The 20616-nt window shown below is 43.7% G+C and overlaps 1 protein-coding gene across 10 annotated transcripts; it reads left to right on the top strand.

The window, feature by feature from the left end:
- The first annotated feature begins 647 nt into the window (after positions 1 to 647).
- On the top strand, positions 648 to 20575 carry LOC6533533. 10 transcript variants are annotated; one of them, XM_015194624.3, is made up of 13 exons: positions 649 to 1184; positions 3929 to 4178; positions 4442 to 4693; positions 5021 to 5270; positions 5399 to 6354; positions 6412 to 7348; positions 15399 to 15822; positions 16290 to 16457; positions 17209 to 17364; positions 17501 to 17538; positions 18442 to 18463; positions 18752 to 18760; positions 19255 to 19452. In XM_015194624.3, exons 1-13 carry the CDS (start codon positions 678 to 680, stop codon positions 19258 to 19260), a joined length of 3975 nt encoding a protein of 1324 aa, XP_015050110.1. In that variant the 5' UTR covers positions 649 to 677; the 3' UTR covers positions 19261 to 19452. The 10 variants fall into 10 exon arrangements, with proteins under 10 accessions (XP_015050111.1, XP_015050110.1, XP_015050115.1 ...); XM_015194629.3 differs by lacking the exon at positions 18752 to 18760; XM_015194625.3 differs by lacking the exons at positions 18752 to 18760; positions 19255 to 19452 and having other exon boundaries at positions 648 to 1184; positions 18442 to 18726.
- Positions 20576 to 20616: the final 41 nt, after the last annotated feature.

The raw sequence follows: 20616 nt of genomic DNA, 5'->3' as shown, positions 1-20616 counted from the left end.
TTGGCGGTACAGGTGTATCATTACCAGCACGCCAACCGCAAGTCAGACAAGCTCACAGCATATCAATATGCCTTGCGGGGCGAATCTTATGACCCACCCACTCATTTGAATCTTCTCATGAACTCATTGCTACGTGGAAAAATAGCCAAGTCTTTTATTTTAGTTTCACGCTGTTTTAACTAGGAAAATAAGCCAAATATATTTACAAGCTATTAATTAACTAATTTGTATTCATTTTAATGACGCTAGTGTCATTTGAAATACAAATTGTAGTCAGAAAGAAAAGGTGTTTATTAAATTTAAGTCAGAAAGAAAAGGTGTCTATAATAACTTAACGTTATGGTCAAAGATAAATTTTGGAAAAAAAAATAATTGTACATTCATTCAAAAATATAAATATTTTTTATATTTTCCTTATTGAAGGTTCCAAAAACACAAAGGGTTTCTATTGATTTGATTGCCATTTTACTTGAATCCTTGACCCATTTAAAGAAGACCTATTGTCTTACATTATTCAAATGTCAGTTTGATAAGGAAATGACAGAAGTTATTACGAATTGAGAAGCCCCAAATCGCAGACGCATTTTGGTAATATTTTGTTGCTACTTTTTCTTTGCAGTTGAAGGAGAAGTGGGACTTTCGCGTAGCAAAAGGAGCACCAGGCCACAGAAGATGCCATGGGCAAGTGTGTTTCCCGGCAGTCGGCTCCGCTCCACGAACTTGAATCCCCAGACGCAGAGCAGCATCATCAATCTGTATTGACAATCGCAGTGTCCCACGAAGACTTGGCCCAGGCACACAAAATCTGGCAACGGTTGACAGGGAGTAATGAATACATTGCAGCCGGGCCATCCTCCCAGTTGGAGGAGGTGGAGGAGGAACCCTTTTATTACACTATAAGTCGGCGAAGGCAGCCGGAGCAGCAACTGGCGAAGGAGCAGGCCGTGTTGCACATCGAGTCCCTTTACAATGATGCCGCCATTGCCCCAGCGGAACCGGTGACATCAGCCAGCGAACCGGAGTACTCCACTTGCCAGGAATTCCTGCTGCACGAACTGCTGCAGGTCATCGAGGAGCATGCATCCTCCACCTCCATCACCACGAGCAACCACATCCTGAATCAGGCCAGAATCAGGCCAGAACCTCAATTACCCGTGGAGAACAACGGCTGGCTGGCGGCGGTGGTGAGTAATATTGATAAATGTTTACAACTCACTTGAGTCTTCGGGCGATGGACTATCAATAAGTTGCGTGTTCTGGGCGGCAAAGTTGAGTGTGGCGAAAATGTGTGATGCCACCGATTGTGGGTCAACAATCTATTCTTCTGCCAGACAATTGTGAGTCTCCATAGTCATTGTTTCTAGGAAAAAAGTGAAATGGAACTGCTGTGGGATGTTATATACATATTAGTAAACATAACCAAATCAAAACTCCTTTATATAGTAAATAGTATTGTACAGAAAATATTCAGAAATGTAGAAGAACTATAGTTCCTGCTTAGTTTCTAACTTTACCCACCTATTTTCTGTCTAAACATGCTGTCACTTCGGGACATGTAAGAAACTCAATTATATGGAGTTCAGAGCATTACATAAAACTGAATGTAATGAGCAAATTTAGCCTAACCACCCAAGGCCTTGATTCACTTGCTCGAAACACTTACCACCGCGCTTCCCTTCGCATTTTTGGCTTACATATTCATATTCCTTTTCTCCCAAGGCTTATTACAAGGTAATTTTGCATAAACAAGCGAGTAGGTGAGAGGGGAGGATGTGGCTGTCAGAAATGGCCCCCTTGCCACATATCATCTTTCATACTTAAGCGAAGCACTTTATCCCTTCGTTCCCATCAGCAGTTGACCTTAACCAAATTTTATTCTACTTGGCTAATGTCTCAGGGGGCTGATTACACCTGCATTTTACATGATTCGCTAAATGTACATATACAAGTAAGGAAAACCAAGCCTACCCACCACTTATATATGTACATGAAACAATAAGATAAGTTAAGAATTTATAGTATTTAATTTAAATACTTAGGAACATGCTTTAGAAGGTATACATTAGCTGCATCGATATAATAAAATATTTGTAATAAAAGTATTAGGCATTTCCAATTCTAATGCATTCATACAACAAGTTACATAACTTAAAGAATTCAAATTTTGAGCTTAAAGAAATCATACATTTTTCTAACAAATCTCAAACGGATTTCATAATTCCTCACCTAGTTTAATAACAAACTGATAACTTACATTATCTACATTTGCAAGAAAAAAAATGGTTTAATTCCCGACTAAGCACCATGTCCGCCGCTAGGTGGCGCCACAGTAAGCCACCCCCGATTTTCGACCATTAACTCCACAACAGCCACTTGTTTTTCCTCGTTCTGCGCATGAGCAAACACTGGGAAACTCTCGCAAACTCTCTGTCTATTTTCCACACTCTCCCTCTGTGGTCAAGCTGAAAAGAGCATAACGACCAGACCCACCACAAGAACACAGGGAAACCCAAGTGCTCCGTGAGAATTTTCAGCTCGCCATTCAATTTTCCGTTTGCCGTGCTTTCGCAAGTGAAAAATCGTCGCCACTCTGCCGCAGCTGAAAAAAAAAACTCAAGCAAAACTATTAAAAATAACACCAAAACTAACAACAAAATCGGAAAGACAATTGCAAATAGAAAGGTGGTATGCAAGTGCGAAAAACGTTTGCATAACGTGAGGCGTTGAAAAGTGCGAGCAATCTGCAAAAGATTTTTCCAGCAATCCGTGAGGATTTTCAAGGACCCCCGTGTGGGTGTACCACTGGCAGGCACTCGCTGTGTATCTGTGTATTTGTGTTTTTGTGTGTAGTTGAGCCAAGTGCAATTATAAATGGCGTAATTTGTGCGCCGTGTGGCGGCCGTGTGTCATGAGCATTGCCGAACTGGTGCATCCTAGAGTGGACCTTCTCTGTACCAGGATCAAGACGACTCCCCGGGGGCGCAGCAAACGGACGGAGGCTCGCCGGAGAAGCGAGTTCCTTCGCCGACAAACCGCAAAATGGATGAATGCGACAATCCCGTCGTCGTCGTATCACTAGGAAAACTCACATCACAGCAGCTCAACGAGGGAGTCGCCGAGCCGAGCGCGGAAAATTCGGATCAGCAGCAGGAGCCACATTGTGACTACAAAGAGCCGAGCATCGATGATAAGGAAGCGCTCCTAGAGCAGGACCTTCAGCAATCATCAGTCGAGGAGGACGCAGCCAACGACGCGGAAGTCGAGGCAGTTATCATGGTACCGCAATAAAAGATTCCTTCTTTAAAGATTCCATTTTTTATAGATAAATTGTGCATAGATATGGCTTTTAGAACAACACCTACATCGCAAAAATATCTCACAGATAGTTCTTTGTCTTGTATAATATATCTGCTTAAAGTTCGTTCATGTTTTCGTATGACTACATTGTTCATAGTTATGCTCCTACAATTGTTCAACTAAATGTGTTCTGAGATACTTAGTTGTACATATTCCATTACAATCAAAAAATAATATCTAGGTGGCATAAAAAATGATTGCAAGTGCAACCGAGCTTATCATAAATACTACTTTATATAGTAGTACACTGTAGCATCCTACGCAAATTCTCGTCTTCCTAGAAGCAAACCCTACAAACACATCTCGTATATAGGCTACCATATTGATGGTTATCATGATTCCATGAAAAGTATCTCGCAGATAGTTATTGTTCGTAGAAGCGAGTGACTCATGTAGTTAGCTAATAGCTGTGTATCCTTTTGTGTGCTGTCTGTTGTTGGGGAAGTCCTCGAGGCTCCATTGTTTCCTCGGGCCTCTCATCTGTGCTGACCCGAATTGCAAATGTGTTTCGCTTTCATCCTAATCGCTTTTCCTAACCGCTTTCCCCCCACTTTCCCACCCATTTTTACAGGGACAGGCGGAGAGCAAGAAGCAGGGCAGCAAGTCGGGTCGCCGCCACCACAATGGCAACGGAAATGGTAATGGCAATCCCACGGAGGCGATGGAACAGAATCAGACGGTGCACACCAAAGGCACCGCCATGTCCTTTGGTTTCCGCAAGAAGCTCAATGGGACGCCCAAGAAGTTCAAGAAACTCCTGGAAGGCGGCGACAAAAGCGCAACTCGCACCGCCGACACAAAGGATGACAACGGAAATGCAGGTGGGTGGATTTGCGCAGTTTTCTTGGTAATAATAATTGCAAGGTTCACTAACCAGGTGGTTGAAAACACCACCCTTATTTCATAAAACAGCTTTTGCTTTCTTTAATTGGTAGAAATAAGACCCTGTAAAATGGCAAAAAAAGAGGGCGACCAAGCATTATGGCTTTTTAATTTGGCGACAATTTGGCCAATTTAACAATGGGTTGACATGCCAACAATTCATCGGAATCGTCTCCTTTCCTCTCCTTCTCTTCTCCTGCAGCTGTGCCCGTTCACTTTGAGAAAGTAGGCGCCGCCGCTGTCCAGAAAGCTGGCACTTTGGCGACAGGTGCGGCCGGCGGACGTTTCGGTTATCGTGGGGCGGCGCCACGCCCCTCTTCTGCGGGCTTCACTGCGCCCAGTGAGGATTCCGAATCGGAATCGATGGCCAATGCACAGAACAACATCAACAACAACAACAATAATAATAATAATGGACGTGGAGCGGAAAATGGTCCGGTGCTGGTGAGCAATTGTGAGTATCTACCTGCTGGTTGCAAAAATAAAATAAAATAAAATAAGAGAGAATGCTATAGTCGAGTTTCCCGACTATCAGATACCTCAGCTAGTTGGAGTGCGAAGGAGAGAGTTCTCCAATATGTTTTATTGATATAAAAATTTGCAAAGAAATAATAAAATTAAAAAGAAAAACTGGAGAGATCGCTAAAGTAGAGTTCCTCGACTATTGGCTACCTATTACTTTTACTCCACGAATAACGGGTATAAATAGAAATTTTCCCACTTTGCCTCCAATCATATAATCATATAGTAACAAACGAAACTCCCTACGATTTTCCCGCAGTGAAACGCCGCTCCAAGAGCGCACATGCCGGACGATCCGGCGATGGGGAGCCCAAAATAGCCCAGCCCAAGACGCTGACGTTCAACCTGAATCAGAACACCACCATCGAGTACCAGCGGCGTCAGTTCTTTGGCGAGATCGCGGATGAAACGTCGGGTTCCGGATACGGATCGGGTATGGGAACGGGATCGAAAGCCATGCAGCCGAGATATAACTACAACAACCTGGCCAGCATGCATGCCAATGTCATGTGAGTATCCATAGTCGATTAGGATTGAATATAGTTCCAACTGGAATGGAAAACAATTATTAAAGGCTACGTATAAAATTAATATTAAATACAAGCTTATATTAAACCTCATTTGTACACTTTTCCAGAGTTCGCCCCACACCGCGACCCACTCCAGCCAGCTACGCCAAGTTCACCCTGCAGACAGTGAGCCTGCCCAGGCCGGAGTACCCGGTGGCCATCAGCTTGACAGCCACCACACCAACCACGCCCAGCAGCAGTGTGCAGTCACCCGTGCCCGCCCATTCGACAGGTGCCAGGGCCAAGGACATATCCACCAGTTCCAGGCAACATCCCCTGACCTCGGTGCATGTCCAACCGCAGTCGCGTCATCTTGACCAGAAGAGCGTGAAGCAGCTGACGAATAACTCAACGCGACGCGGATTCTCCGGCAGCAGGGAGATTAGCGCAGACTCGGGAATAGCCAGCATGGACATGGCATTGGACAGCAGTTCGGGCAGCTCGGTGGGTTCCAAGAGAAGTCGAAGCAGGCCCAGGAACCTCAAGATGGTGATGAGTGGACGGCACACGTTCGAGGTGCGCGATGCCGATGATCCGCCTTCCAGTGAGTCTAACTCCTTTGTGGAACCGCTGGCACTACCCAAGTTACCCACTGATGGCAGTCAGAGTATTCCATTGCCATTACTGGGCTTGGTGCGATCCAATACGGTGTTGAGTCGGGAGACTTACGAGCGACGTCAGGCGGAGACTCCGGGTTGCCAGGATCAGCAGGATCCGGATTCGGAAAAACCCAAGACAAGCGGCTCCGATGAGAGCGAGAGTGTGGATGAAGAGAAGCTCTACTTGGATTCGTCCACCTCCGAAAAGAGTGCCAAACATCAGAGCCAATCCTCAGTGGCCTCCACTTGGCGTCACCAGGCGGGTGAATCTCTGGCCGCCCACGATTGCAGCAGCATGAGCATGAGCATCAGTAGTGACACCCAGGCTCCGGAAAATGCGCGTGATAATGACAAGGAGGAGGACATGTCCTTGGGTCTGGATGAGATCAGTCTGATCCACACTGACATGCAGTTCAGCACAATCTGTAAGTATTTCGTTTGCATCTTGGCTTTATTTTTGTATAACCTCCAATCCTCACCAGCTTCAATGACGGAAACTCCGCCCAAAGTGGGCCAGGAGTCCCTGCTCAATCTCCACTTGGTGGACAATCGGGAGGCAGGCACCTCGCGTCCCCGCTCCTTCAACAATGCTCTCAACGAATCCAAGTTTGCCGAACTGGCTTTGGCCAGTAGCAGTTGCCTCCAGTTGGATGATGAGACTTCGCCCACGGATAGTTTGGTCAGCAGCACCGAGGATTCCGAGGAGGCGGGTGGCAAGTTGCAGAAGCACAAGCTCAATGAGGAGCGTCAGCAGAAGGACATCGATGACATCGACTTGGATGATATTTCGCCGGTTCTCGAACTGGATCTGGATCCGCCAGGTGGGCGAAGTCCCATTTCACCCGGCACACCCACTCATGCATCCCACTCCCTTTCTCTGGGTTCGGATTGCGGAAATCTCATAGACGATGAGATCGCTGATCAGCCGGCGCTGCTGTGCAACAGCGAAGCCCACGAGGTGGCCACCGATACGCCCACATTGATGGAAACCCTTACCCACACCCAAACAGGATCCCTCAGATCGTTGAAGAGTCAGTCCAAGGCTCGTACCGCTCTGCAGCAGGCCATCGAGTTGAGTTTGAGGACACCGGCTGCGGTGCGCAAGGCAGTTATGGATCGAGCCGAATCCTTGGATACTCTATCACCATGCGAGTCCATTTGCTCCGATGACCTGATGATGGACTTCGACATGAACAGCAGTGTCGACTCCATCGATCACATGGCCAGTTCTACGGGTCGCAGTCGCAGTGGTTCGGATCTTCACAAGATAGGTGGTGGTCAGGATGTGGATCCCATGCAGGCGGAGACCGAGGCGGAACTTCTATCTGAGTTGGAGCGCAGGGGCAGTGATGTGATGAAGGAGCTCAATACTTTGCTGCGAGGCAGGAGGCAGCGCGGTGGACCAAGGGAGAGGATTAGGTGAGTTTTATCTTTAGTTTAATATATAGAATTGGTATATATCGGATATAGGCAACTCACATCACTCGATTAGCCAAGGAGTAAGCAAACTTTAAGTGATGAACTCCCAGAAATGTATCAAAAGTTCATTTCAAATATTGATGACCTCTCGTAACTCGGCATCTGAACTACAAATTGACCTGAAAGTGCGGTTTTACGCTCTCAGAAACCACTCCTGCCTCCCTGAATGTATCTTGTATCTGTTAAAAGCATTTTACTATTTTGGAATAATTTTAATTCCCCCCACCTATCCAAAGCTAATTGAATTGGCTGCATGGGGTTGGAAATGCGCTGGCGGTAACGCTTTGAATTGCCTTTGATTTGGTTTTATTAGCTTTTCAGTTGGCAGACGGCCAGCGACTGTTGGAATATTATTAAGTGCATTTCCCGGCACTTTTCCCCACTGCAACCCAATTTCACTCGAGGAGCTGCAAATCAATCAGCAGCCTCTCCCCTTTTTTAGCGCAGGTTTCCTCTCTCTTTTTTTGGCTGCCCGACAAATTTCCGCCGGCCGGTAAGTGATTACTCAAGTTAGCCCTAGAAAGGCTAATATATAACTTAACTCAAAGTTTAAAGAAATCTTAAAAATAGTTTAAAATTTTGCTTATCTGAATTTTTACGTCAAAAAGAAGAGATTTTTTAAACAGAAACTTTCTACAGAGTTGAGAATAATTTCTTTTTCCTACCCAAAATATTAGTGCTATTTATTCACCTGCTCCACCTGAGTGTTAAAGCGACTTACCATTACCATGCACATTCAGAAATATTCAACCGTTGATTTAGCCACCAAAACAAACAGCCAGCAAATTCCACGTGTTTGCCTCTTTGTTTACTCGTTTCTGTTTGCCAAAAAGGGCGCTCTGGGGTTAATCAAATGCAATTTACTTTGGCCAGCTCACAGCTTTGGCATGGCACGCCCTTTTCCCCCATCCCCCTGCGGCAGTGCCCACTTGTATTTTAAGGGTAAATGGAAAACGAAATGGAAATTGAAATTAGCCCAAAATTAGACAGACATCGGTGATCAGTGGGAAAGGACAGGTTGGCACTCACAGGTTCGCCCTTATGTTTGCCGAAGTTGCCAAAGGTTACGCTGCTCCATTGGTGCATTGGTTCCATCCATCCATCCAACGTTCCCATTGCAGGTTCCGTTGTCGGTCCCAATTGCCGTGTTTTTTAGCGCCGGCTACCAGAAAGAGAAGGGGCTATCCATTGGGGCATGTTTATGGCCCAAAATGCTGCAGCCAGCAACTGCAGCAAATACAACTGCAACTCTTTGTGGGCCTTGTGCATTCTGGGCGAAGCCAAAGCCAAAGACGCGACCAAACGGCAACGGCACTTGGCATTTCCAATTGTCTATGCCTGCCCCCATCACCACCTTCCCATTTCACTGCACTGGAAAAAATATTACATTTATTGAGTAGGTATTCTTTTAGGCTTATCATTTATATTGCTAGAAGTGCCAATACAGACAAGTTTCCAGTACTTATTTATATGAAGCATTAACTAGTTAAAGTTATGCAAAACCTTTTTTATATCAGCCACAACTTTTATCTTCAGATGTATCAGTATCAGTATTTCAATAATCACAAATGATAATGGTTGATACTATATGTCAATGTCTAAGATTTAATAGAAAGCTAAAAGAATCAGCTATTTTTAGTACAAACAGCGATTGTTAACTTGTTGTTCGCCGTGTGGCCGGGTTCCCGTCTCCGTCTATGGGAGCTCCAGTCTGGGTCTTGGCTTTCTGGCCAAATCGTGGTCGTAGTTAAGATAACATTTTGACTTTGGCCGGAGACTTGATGGCGAGTGCCGCATTCTTTTGTCATGGCAACGAACCAGCGCAACAGTCGCAACAGCAACATCAGCCAGCAACACCAGCAACAACAACCGGCAACGGCACGACATCCACATCGATGGAGTCGTTTTCTGGCTCTAACCAAAAGTTGGGAAAAACTTTATTGCTAGGAAAAATCAATTGTCTGCCTAAAAGACAAAATATGTTTGTGTGTGTGTGTGTATAGTATGTGAACCTGTTTCGCAGCCAACAGCCAAATAACTGCAAAACGCCGCTGGCCATGGCTAAATGTGTTGTTGCGGTTTAACCTGTCACTCGATGGATCCAATAGATGCGCCTGCGTCGGGACATTGGCTTTCCTTTTACTTCAGTCTCCAGCCGACATTAGAAGGCCAATTTCGAAGTAGCCAGCTGCAAATACTTGCAGATACTTTCAGATAAAAGCACCAGTCACATGCAAAACCGCACTTGTGGATTAACCTTGAGACTGACTTACCTGCTTGGCCGTTGCATGAGTCATTACCTTCATCGTTTCCTCTCCCCTTTCCCACATTGAAAAGTGCTGAATAAGCCCACTCAATCTGAGTTATTATTGCCTCTCAGTTAGCCCGCTCACGCGGATGCAACAAGAGCCCCATTGTGATCCCCAATCTAAAGATTCCGGGCGCATAAATATTATGGCTGCTGATGTTGCTGTTGCTGTCGCTGTGGCTCTGCCTTCCTTTCTTTCTCCATTTTTCATTCAGTTAACCTCGTCTAACGGCTGTGCCACACACTCTAAGAACGCTAACAAAAGCGGCCCATACCCATGCCCACATGGCCAACTCTTTCGGCCCACCAGCAACATTCTTACCACTGCTCGCCGTACATGTTGCTCGTGCAGGCGGCGATGTTGCTGGTGTTGCCTGCTGATGTTGCTGGTGCTGTTGTTGCTGGCGGGAACGGTGGGAAAACGGAACATTGGTAACAACAGCAACCAATTACAGTGGGGCTTGTAACAGAAATGTTATTGATTATTGGAGTTAGTAAGAAGTTCTGATTAATTTATTGATTTATTATTATTTTTATTTTTATTATGATCCCAAGTAACTTTGGAATGATTTTTCACATTTTAGAGAGAGAGAGGGGTTTATCTTTAGGTTGTAAATACTTAAGTTGAGGAAACTCTTATTTGAGGTTTTTTATAACCCCTTGAGTTATTTCCCTTTACGGATCTCCAGTACTTCTGCTGCCATGAAACCGCTTTGTCGCCCACTGTCGCGTTCCATTGCCATACAATACCACTCCATTGGCACTCGAGCTGTGGCTCCAACTTCGATTTCGGCTCCAGTATTAAACAAGATCTCAAAGCGTGCGGTTCGGTGCGGTTTCTGAGTACTGTGCGGCCAGCTGTGCGAAATAATAAATTATATTCGTAATCCAATATCATTCCATCAGCAATATCGGTTTGAAGCGCGCTGCCAATAAAGGCAATTGTAAATGGGTAAATTGTGCAAGAGTCGTTGTTTGAAAAGCGCGTGGGAGTTATTGCGTAGACCCATTTAATTGCGTTGTTAATAACCGAAACAAAACCAAAAACACAAAAAAAAAGCTAAGCTATTATAACCAAAAGCAAGAGCCAGTGACCGCAGGCAGTCGTCGCCTCCAGTGATACGCACTGTTGCCTCTTCCATGCCACAGATCCACATACTGCCTACCCATCCACAGCCTCAGACTCGGATACAGATACAGATTCAGCTTCAGATACAGATACATATAGGCGGTCCAACGCCGACGCCAGCGAAAACAACCAGCATTCATAACAAAAGACACGCCGCGGGCACAAGTGTCAATGAAACGAGCGTTTTGCCTGGGATACTTTTGGCATTTGGCCTAGACCCGCAGATTCAAGTAAGTAGAAGAGAGTACGGTGGAGCTTCCCTATCATGACCTTAAGAAAAGGTAGTCTTCAGATTTCCTAGTCATAAAAAAGTTGGTCTGAAGTATAACCTACCTTTCGTTGATTTTTTTACAATTACTACTTATCTATCGTTCTATTTTGAAGATAACAATATCAATATGTATAGAGTATGCTGGTTTCAGTTACTGAATTTCAACTGTCGCTGAGAACTGTAGTACAATGCGGCATTACGAATCTGGCAGGGCTAACAAAGGCAGACAGAAGCTACCGAATGCCCAGAAACCTTAGCCAAGTGGTAGCCAAAGTGGGTGATGATTTCCGCTCTTAGCTTTGCGTAATTCGATATGCAACCCAGGGCAAAAAAAAAAAAAGAGGGCTAAAACAAAAAGTCGAGGGAAGAGGTAGGCTCAACACAATGGGCTAAAAAGTGTGTCACATGCAAATGCAGGCAGCGTTTGGAAAATCTTTTGGAATTTGATGCCATAAACGTAACAATTACAGATATCAGGCACATAAAGAAAAAACAAGAGAGTGCATACTGCGGGGTTTCGGGGGTCGAGGTGGCCCCCTTTTATGGCTTTCCAGCCACTTCAAGTTCAGTTGCATTTGCGACGCGTTCAGGTTTTGGTTACGGATACGAGTACGGGTTCCCATCTCCATCTCCATGGCATCGCATCACATCGCCATCGCCATCGCCATGCATAATTCAACAGAATGTTTGCCACACAAACTACGGACATACCAAACCATCGAGTGCAAATACAGATACAGATAACTGCTGCTGCTCCAGCCTACCTTCCCATCTACCTGTCTGCCTCGAAAGTGCTCCCCAACTCCAAATTCCCCACTCCCAGACACACACTCTGCCCATATCCCCATCTTAACCATCGTTGATCATCATCCCCGGCTCACACACTGAGAAAAAGAGAACTATAATTGTTATGCAAAGAATCTTCTAGATAATGCATTCAATTTCATAGCTTGAAAGATATTTCATTTCTTGGAAAACAGATGCTTCATATACTTAAAAAATCATTAGCCAAAAATATTGGCCTTAGAATCAATTCAATCAGTAGTATTGAGCTTTATAGGTATGCATGGACTAGCTTTGGAATCCAGACAAGCTGTCCATTTCGAACCCATTAACTGATCTTGAGCGTTAATCTCCTGACCAAGATCTAGTATTTCTCTGCGTGGAGGAGGAGGAACGAGGAACAGAGAACCCTGCGCATGGGCAGATACACACCGGATTCTCATCAGAGGCGGTCGTGTGAGAATGTTGGTTATTTCTTTATTTTTTATGGCCATTACCATTACTTGCGTGGCTTGCAGCTCGCGCCCCCTCCTCCTCGGACCTCTAATGAAGCTGCCTTTCCATTTCCACTTCCCCTTCCTATGTGTGTGTACGTATATAAGGATGGGTACCATACCATACAATACCATACCATAGTATACTATCTATGTGCAGCTCCAAAAGGTCTGCGACTCTATGACAAATGACGTTTTGCCGCACAAATTGATAAGTACCGTTGTGCTGGAAGTGAAGTTCGAGTAGTGAATGTCAACGCCTCAGCTCCGTGGATCGCTCTATGATTATGATTATGGTTACTTGTCATTGTTGGATGTCGACTGTTAACTGTTGCAGCCAGCCAAGTTAGCCAAGTTAGCGACAGTTGCCGTTGGCAGTGGCGCGTGTGCAGCCACAAATGAGGCACATTTGTACTAAATGTGTAGAAAGGTAGCTGAAAAGCAGGTGCGTAGCCACGGGGCTATTTTCAGGGGTTCACTGCTCCGTTTTGTGGCAGACCTTATCGCCAGAAATGAGAATTATGTGCTCAAATGTTCATCACGTAATGTTATTAAGCAGTAGTCGAAATGCTATCAAGATCTTATTTCCAAATTTCGAGGTAAGCGGGTTACTTCAACATATAGTTAAGCGCTATTCGAGGTAGTAAATGCTATATAATTATCTTACATTTTATAACTTTGTGCTGTAAATGTTAACCCAATTGATGTATTTACCAACCACACTACCTGTGATTAGATATGTCCGTATTGGCAATATCTCCCAATGAATCACATAATTAATGGTCTATATATCGTTAGACTCCCTCTTTTCTGCTTCCCTGGCAATACTTCCTTATATGGACACACATATAACTCCATTTGCTGCACTTGTTGCAATGACAGGCATTTTGTCGTCTGACAATCGCTTTGTTTTGTTTTGTTTTTCGCTTGGAGTTCGAAATATCCGGCAGTGCCGCCAGTGGAGTTTCGCTGAATTGGAATTGAGTTGTGCAAAGTACTCGTATTGTTTTGATTTCGGTGAATCTCTTCAGACCTCATTGCTGCATTCATATTCGTATTCATATTCATGGTACAAAAACCGCATAAAGTTGGCGTGCGAAACTCACAAAACATGTGGAATTTAGCCAACTTTGGCGGTTGTGTGTGGGTTTTTGGAAAGTGTATTTTGTGTTTTATGATTTGGACATAATGTACACTTTAATTGCTTTTTGTTTGGAAACACACGAGTGAACTTTTGGCTTCGGCTGGATTTGTGTTGCAAATTTACCCAAACTGTTTATTAGCTTACAACAGCTATTGGCCTTAAAAGTTATATTTATTAATATAGACTCATTATTTAATTAATAGTTTATCTTTTTCAAGCTATAAAGATTAAATAAATTTAACTAATACCCAGCGAATAAATTTGTATCAGCTTGTCCAATCTTTCTTGCCGGATGCAATCGAAACCATCGCAGCGGGGAATTTGGTTTTAATAAAAATAAAAAAGTGCTGAGAACCTTTATGAAAATGCCGACAAGCCCACTAGAAAATAGAAGGGGAACCCGGAACAAAAGAAGATGAACTCGTACTTTCATCGCCGCTCCAGATGAGCTGAAAATTGTTCACAGTCCATTTCGTGCGATTCGCGATCATCTTAATGCGGCCATAAACAAAGTTCGCTGATTCAAAATATTCAAATTGCGCCGTGCCAGTTCCCTGAGAGCCAATTACACTTGGCTCTTTGGTTAGCTACGTGAACTCGAATAATTCAGCTACTGCAGAGAAAAGTCTTACAAATTCCGTGGTATGCTCGTATTAATTTCACTGTCGTAATGCAGCCCACCAACTGAATATATCGTTTTAATTGCGGGTATTAAGGCAGTGGACCCCGAATCAAAATCCGAATCCATTAGTCATTAACCTTCGCTTACAAGCGTGAATAATCGAATGAGCTAACTAATTTTGAATGATTTTTCCCTTTTGTTTGGCTTTCTGTTACCGTTTTCAACAGTTTGTTTAAATTATGCCGTGAAATTTGAAGTTTGAAACTGCGCATGTGTAAGAGCTGCCCCTTTTTCCCCCTTTTTCATCTGCATTTTTTTGGGTGTCTGCAACACGCAACAGTTGACTTTCACCAGCTGAAAGGCAGTCAGAAAGGCATCTGTGGATTTATTTCCAGCATTCATGTCGTGCAGGTTACTTCGCCACCTGACCCCCTACCATCCATTCCCTGCCCCCACTAACCCATCTTAATGGCCAATTGACAACCGGCGGGCCGAGCATTACTCTTGGCCAGGCCCTAATCAATGGCATTTCACTTTCATTGCGAGCGCGTTAATTGAAGCTAACTAAATAATGGCAAAACTCACCCCCCAGACAGAGGTTACACTTGCCAACAAAGTTCAAGCATTTAGAAGCAACCTGAATAAATTCGAATTTGTACTATTTGCATTTAACTACTATAGTTAGGAATACTGGTCTCCAAATTATTTAGGGCAATTTAAACAGTCAAGTATGTAAAGAAGCACACAAATACCCAGTATCTCAGTATTTAAATATTTTATATATCAAACTATAACCCGCTTTTGGCCAGTGTACGGGGCTCTGCTCTACAAAGTCTCCACACAGCTGTTGGTGGTCTGCGCATGTCGCGATTGTGTCATTCCCGCAGAGCAACAACATGGGGCAATAGAATCGCAGGCAGGAGTCCAAAGATATTCGATTTGTCAGCTTGGAGGATGTCGGAGGCGGACAAGTCCTCGCCCAGTGGAGTGCGAAGAGTGCGCACGGATCTGAAGACGTCGGAGAACCGATTCCTGGGCAGCCAGCAGCGGACCAGCTCACCCATGGCCATCAAGCAGCGACACCTCCACTACCACTATGCCACCTTCATGGCCAGCAGTGCGCCGCAGGCCCACGAAACATATCACAGGCATACTCTTGGATACTTCTATTTATATATTAATTACTATGGTATTTTCTGTTCAATTGATTAATAATTAAAATGTTATTTTCTTTTGCAGCGCCCAACTGCCTGCGCGCGCCACCAGATTGCTGAACCGCTCCCGTCTGCAGGACCAGCAACTCGCCGGCAACGATTCGGATAACAGCCTGAGATCCTCCCACAGCGGCGGAGCTTCGGCAGCGGCGGCGGCGGCCAGAAAGAGAAGCACGGCCAACTCCAGGACCTCGTCGGGATCCACGGCCAGTCTGCCCCGTCAGCGTCACCTGCAGCAGCAGCATCTGGGCTTGGGTGGCGGAGCAGGAGGTGGAGGTGGTGCTGGTGGAGCCACTGCATCCGGAACATCCACGCAGCGGTGCGGGGGAGAGCTGCACAGCTCGTCGGACGATCTAATGTTGTATGACAAGTCCTTCCGCAATGCCATGATCCAGGATGTGCTGCAGTTCAAGAAGCAGCTGCTTCGACTGCGGCGAATACTCCAGGAGGTAATGATGAGTAAATAAGCAAATGGGGAGAAACAAAAAATTAACTCAACATTAATACGAAAAATAAGGCCAGTGTTTATAATAAGCATGAGTTTATGATTTCCTTTTCAAAGTGATTAAACCCTCTAAACATCTCTTCAGTAAGTCACCACCTTTTTTATAACATTCAATCTTTCCTAAGTTTATGTAGATATATATAACAACTTTTAGTTCTTATACACAAACTCTTTCTTGGGTACATTCATAAATTTTCCTTTAAACTACACTTTTCCATGGCACACCCATCACTATCACCATCCACACTCACCATTCACTTGCACTGCCAGGCCCAAAAGGAGCCAGATTTTGATTTGAAGCGGGTACGTCGCTGACTCCATTTGGTTGTGCCCAAGGCAATCTCTGTGGAAGTCTGTGGAGTAGTGATGAGTGGAAAGTAACCTACTGGTTTTCATTACCTCTTTTCCCAGACGGAAACGCTCAATCCCTTCGAGAACGACAACGTTCAGCTGTTCGCCGCCTGCGGATTGGATAGCAAGCAGCTGAATGACATCGATCTGGCCAGTTTGACCTCGTCCACGACGGAGGATCCGCTCCAGGAGCTATCGGATCTACGTAGACAGGTGGTTTACCTTCAGGTATTTGCACGTTTTTTGCATTTCGTTTGCTCGTTAAGCCGGGAGAAAACTAAAACTGGGTCTCAAATCGATTCGATTCGAAGCAGGACAAGACTTTTCTATCGCATTTTACTATCTCGCTGTTGTTCTTTAATGTTTATTAGATACATGGCATCTTACTCCATGTAGCATGTAATATATCCAATCATGCGTATACTATACCCATGCTTTTTGTACATCTATCTTTAAATACAACATATATACCTTTTATATAAATACAGTCATAGTTTCGTGTTGATATTGCACTTTGACTTGACACAGAACACAGATCATGCAAAAACCCTATAAATGAACAGATATCTCTTCTTAGCTTCAAAGGAGCAGAAAAAAGTCTTTAAATTCGTTTAAAGATTTAAGCTGCCCTTTGAATAGTACATATCCATATTTACACTCCAAAATATACATTGTTTCTAGCTGTTTAGTTCAAGTATATGCTTTGATTGAGAAAAACCAATTGGCTTCTAAGTAAAGCGAAGAAAGAAGCTCTTATTTACAATAATCAAAGCATGACAGTCTTAAAAAGCAAAAACTAAGCCAAGATAGCAACCTGCATATATATGTAGATATGATTTTCACACTCTCTGGCTTAGATATATTTATAACCACTAGTGACCTTTCATGGCTCGCTCCACAAGAGTGAACTGACATTTACTGATCTCTGCTCTTACCTCCTTACCTCCTACCCTGCTGTCCAATCCCCGTGCTCCTCCAGGGTCAAGTGGACGATCGTGATCGCACCATTCGCCTGCAGCGAGATCTCATCGAGCAACTGGAGGCCGAGAAGAGGCAGAAGTCGGCGGCGAATGGAACTGCATCTGGCGGGGATCAGGGCAAGGAGCTCATCAGCATGGCCACCCAAACGGAGCGGGTAAGTCCATCTATATACATACGTTAGATACATATATATCTCTCTGATCATATGTGTTTGCACAACATTGACTAACCGAAAGCTATCGTCAATTGCAATTACAATTTCAATTTCAATTCCGATTCCACTTTCACAGACACGACCACTTGCCATTGGTGCGGAGGGTTTGTCCAGGTAGGCAAACTTTCATGTTTCTTCTCGACTTCGGCCACATATACATTATTTACTTGTTTTCCTATTATTTTGTTACTGCATTTTGCTGTGTTTCGGTAATTTTGTGTAATACTTGTAATTCTTTGGGGGCTTTTCATCAACCGCAGCTGCGCGGCCGCAAAACTAACAAAACTAATACAAAACGCTGCCGCCTGTTGCTGCTCGTTAGTGTGGCAAATGCACTTGGAAAAAAGTTGTTTACATTTGCTTAAATAAATATAGGAAAATAATATTTAACAAGCTTTACTACAACTCCATCAGTTTGGTCTTAATTCTAGTCTTATTGCGAAAAATATAAGAAATAGAAACTACAAATGTTTAACGACCACAGAAAAAGGTCCTTTATTTGATATCCAGTAAAATTACATTTTCTTTTAATAAATTAATAAATTTTTAATTCAATTTCGTTACTATTTATGAGCTTAACTTAATTTAATTTGATTTTTTGCGTGTTGTTGCCGCTGGTCAGTTGGTGTTGCAAGTTGCTAGTAGCTCGTTGCAACTTACTGCTGGAATCGGTTTCGGCGGGCTTCACGCTCCGCTGGCATGCAAATCAGTTGGCCACTTTTTGCGGCTCTTGACGTTAATGGCAGCAAATTGCAATTGGAGCAGTCTAATTAGGGCTGATTCTGCAGTAGCTGCAGCTGAAAGCTGCAAGTCTGCAGATCTGCAACATCGACTGTGGCTGCAGCAACAGGAGGCGGAATTACCATTTTTCGAATCTAACTAACAATAGACCAGATCTCGCCCCGTTTAACCCATCTGAAAATTTTCTTTCTTCCCCACTCGCAATGCTCCCATGGAATTTGCATACACATACACTCAAACAAATAACTCTTTCTACACTAACCGAACGCTATTTAGACTACAATTTGGGGAGCAACAGGTACTATTTTGTGATTTCATCCTAGCCATCATTGTGCTCTGTGCCATCAATCTTATATGTATACTACACCTAAGCTACAACTGTATAGATAATTGTAATTCGTGCACTTGAGAAACTAACCCAATGCCCAAAAGCATTTACTAACTACCATCAACTGATACCTAACTAAGCTTTAAACTATCTAAGATATTCGAGTTACTAAGCTAAGCTTTAAGAACGTTACTAATTTGTCACTGAAAATTTAACACTGTTTGTGAAACGTTTTAATTGCATGCGGCAATTAAATAGAGTCCCAAGGTAATGCAAACTAAAAAATAAACCCACAACACGTCGAGAAGATGGGATGGGTCGAAAGAAAAATATATGTATATACAACCTCGATGATTCAGATGAGTCATGAATCATAAGCATTCTTAGCCAATGAGCACAGTTGTTCCCCTTAAATGGGATTTTTTTTTAGTTTATACCAACGCAGTCTGGAACATATTTAAAATTCCAATTTGCAGCATTCTTAAACGCCTTAGCTTTAATTAATAAAAAATACCTTTATCTTTCTACTAATTCCAAATCAAAACTCTATTGCTACAAGTACAGAGATTTCGAAATATAAAAATATTAAAATCAAAATGATTTCATAATTTAAAAAAAATTAAAAACAGTTTAAATAGGTATCCTGCCCATCTTCTCCACATTACTAATCTTTTATGGCATGGACAAAGCTAATGGTTCCTCTCTAGAAAGTAAACAAACATCCTAGAACAACCCACTAATCCCCATCTCTCTGTCCGCAGAAGTAAGCCCGAATATACCAGTTATACCACGCACTTTCCGATGCTCCACTTGCACGATTCCACGCTGGCAGCCACCACGATAATCCGCCATCACCAGAGCAACCACAACCAGCATGAGCAGCAGCAGAAGCAGCAGCAGCCGGATAAATCCTGTCCAGCTATCAGCCAGACCCGCCGGCACACCATCATCTCCACCACGCTGACCAACTACAATCAGCAGCTGGCGGCCGCATTTCCCGATGCCCCACGACGCTCCTCCATCGGTTGGGATACCATTCCGACCATGCCCACGCCAACGGTCACGCCCACGAGCCATGGCAACGCCTCCAAGCCGGTGAGGATTACGCTAATCGGTGAGGCACTGCCGCTGCTTAAAAAGTCATCAACCGGATCGCTGTGCTCCTCATCAACGTCGTCCTCCTCATCAACATCCTCGTTGGCCCAAAATGCGAACGTGGTCAAGATGCGCTACCCCAATGGCTGTCAGAGTGTTAAGAGCGGATCGAGTGCCCATTATCAGCCGTTGTACAACAGCAACAAGATGACAAGCCCAACCGTAACTATAGTCTGATTTGGATACCAGTTTTCAGTTATCGTATCGACACAACCACATCTAATTTTGCCGTCGCAAGTCTTCTGGGAGGCGCTCCACATGGAAATAGAAAACTTACAAATAATTGTGAAAATAGACCTAGTACAAGATCTTAGTTTATGTAAGCGATATGTATTTGCATCTTAGCCAAGAGCCCGCGACATGCAGTTTAGTAAAATATTTTCGTATTAGAAATGTAATTTAAATATCTCCATATATTTATACATATATGTATGTCCATTGCTTCAATATAATGTTAAACTTAAATTTAACCGTCTTTCTGCTGGCTTAGTTTTGGCTTCCAAATGCAACTTTGTTAGCCAGATATAATCGTATACATACATTTAATATCCGCCAATCTGAGCATTTTCAAGAGCCTCCAAAACGGAATACCCATTAGCACAAGGGCTATATACTCTTTATATATGTATAATCTAAAATAGATCCTAGATAATTTTGCATTGTTACTTGTTTTTGCCTAAGTTTTAGTCTAAGCTAGTGAGTTCTTTCCTTCTGTTTTCTTACGAGTATTCCCATAATTTGTACAATATGTCTAAACCATTCTCGCTACAAAGGAAAAAAGATGAAAATCAATAAGAGCGGAACGGAATATTTTTTCTCCAAGAGCACAATAATCGTCAAGTAATAATAACCGATATTATATAACGCATACTGTATGAAAACCACTATTAAAGTTATAGAAAGTACCTATCAATAGAGAAAGATGAACGAACTGTTTGATTTGGAGGCATTTCACAGCTGTTGAGTGG

The sequence above is a fragment of the Drosophila yakuba genome, chromosome 3L (genome assembly GCF_016746365.2).
Source record: "Drosophila yakuba strain Tai18E2 chromosome 3L, Prin_Dyak_Tai18E2_2.1, whole genome shotgun sequence".
In the NCBI taxonomy this organism is placed as follows: domain Eukaryota; kingdom Metazoa; phylum Arthropoda; class Insecta; order Diptera; family Drosophilidae; genus Drosophila; species Drosophila yakuba.
The sequence above is the reverse complement of the archived record's forward strand: the minus strand, read 5'-3'. Positions and strand labels throughout refer to the sequence as shown.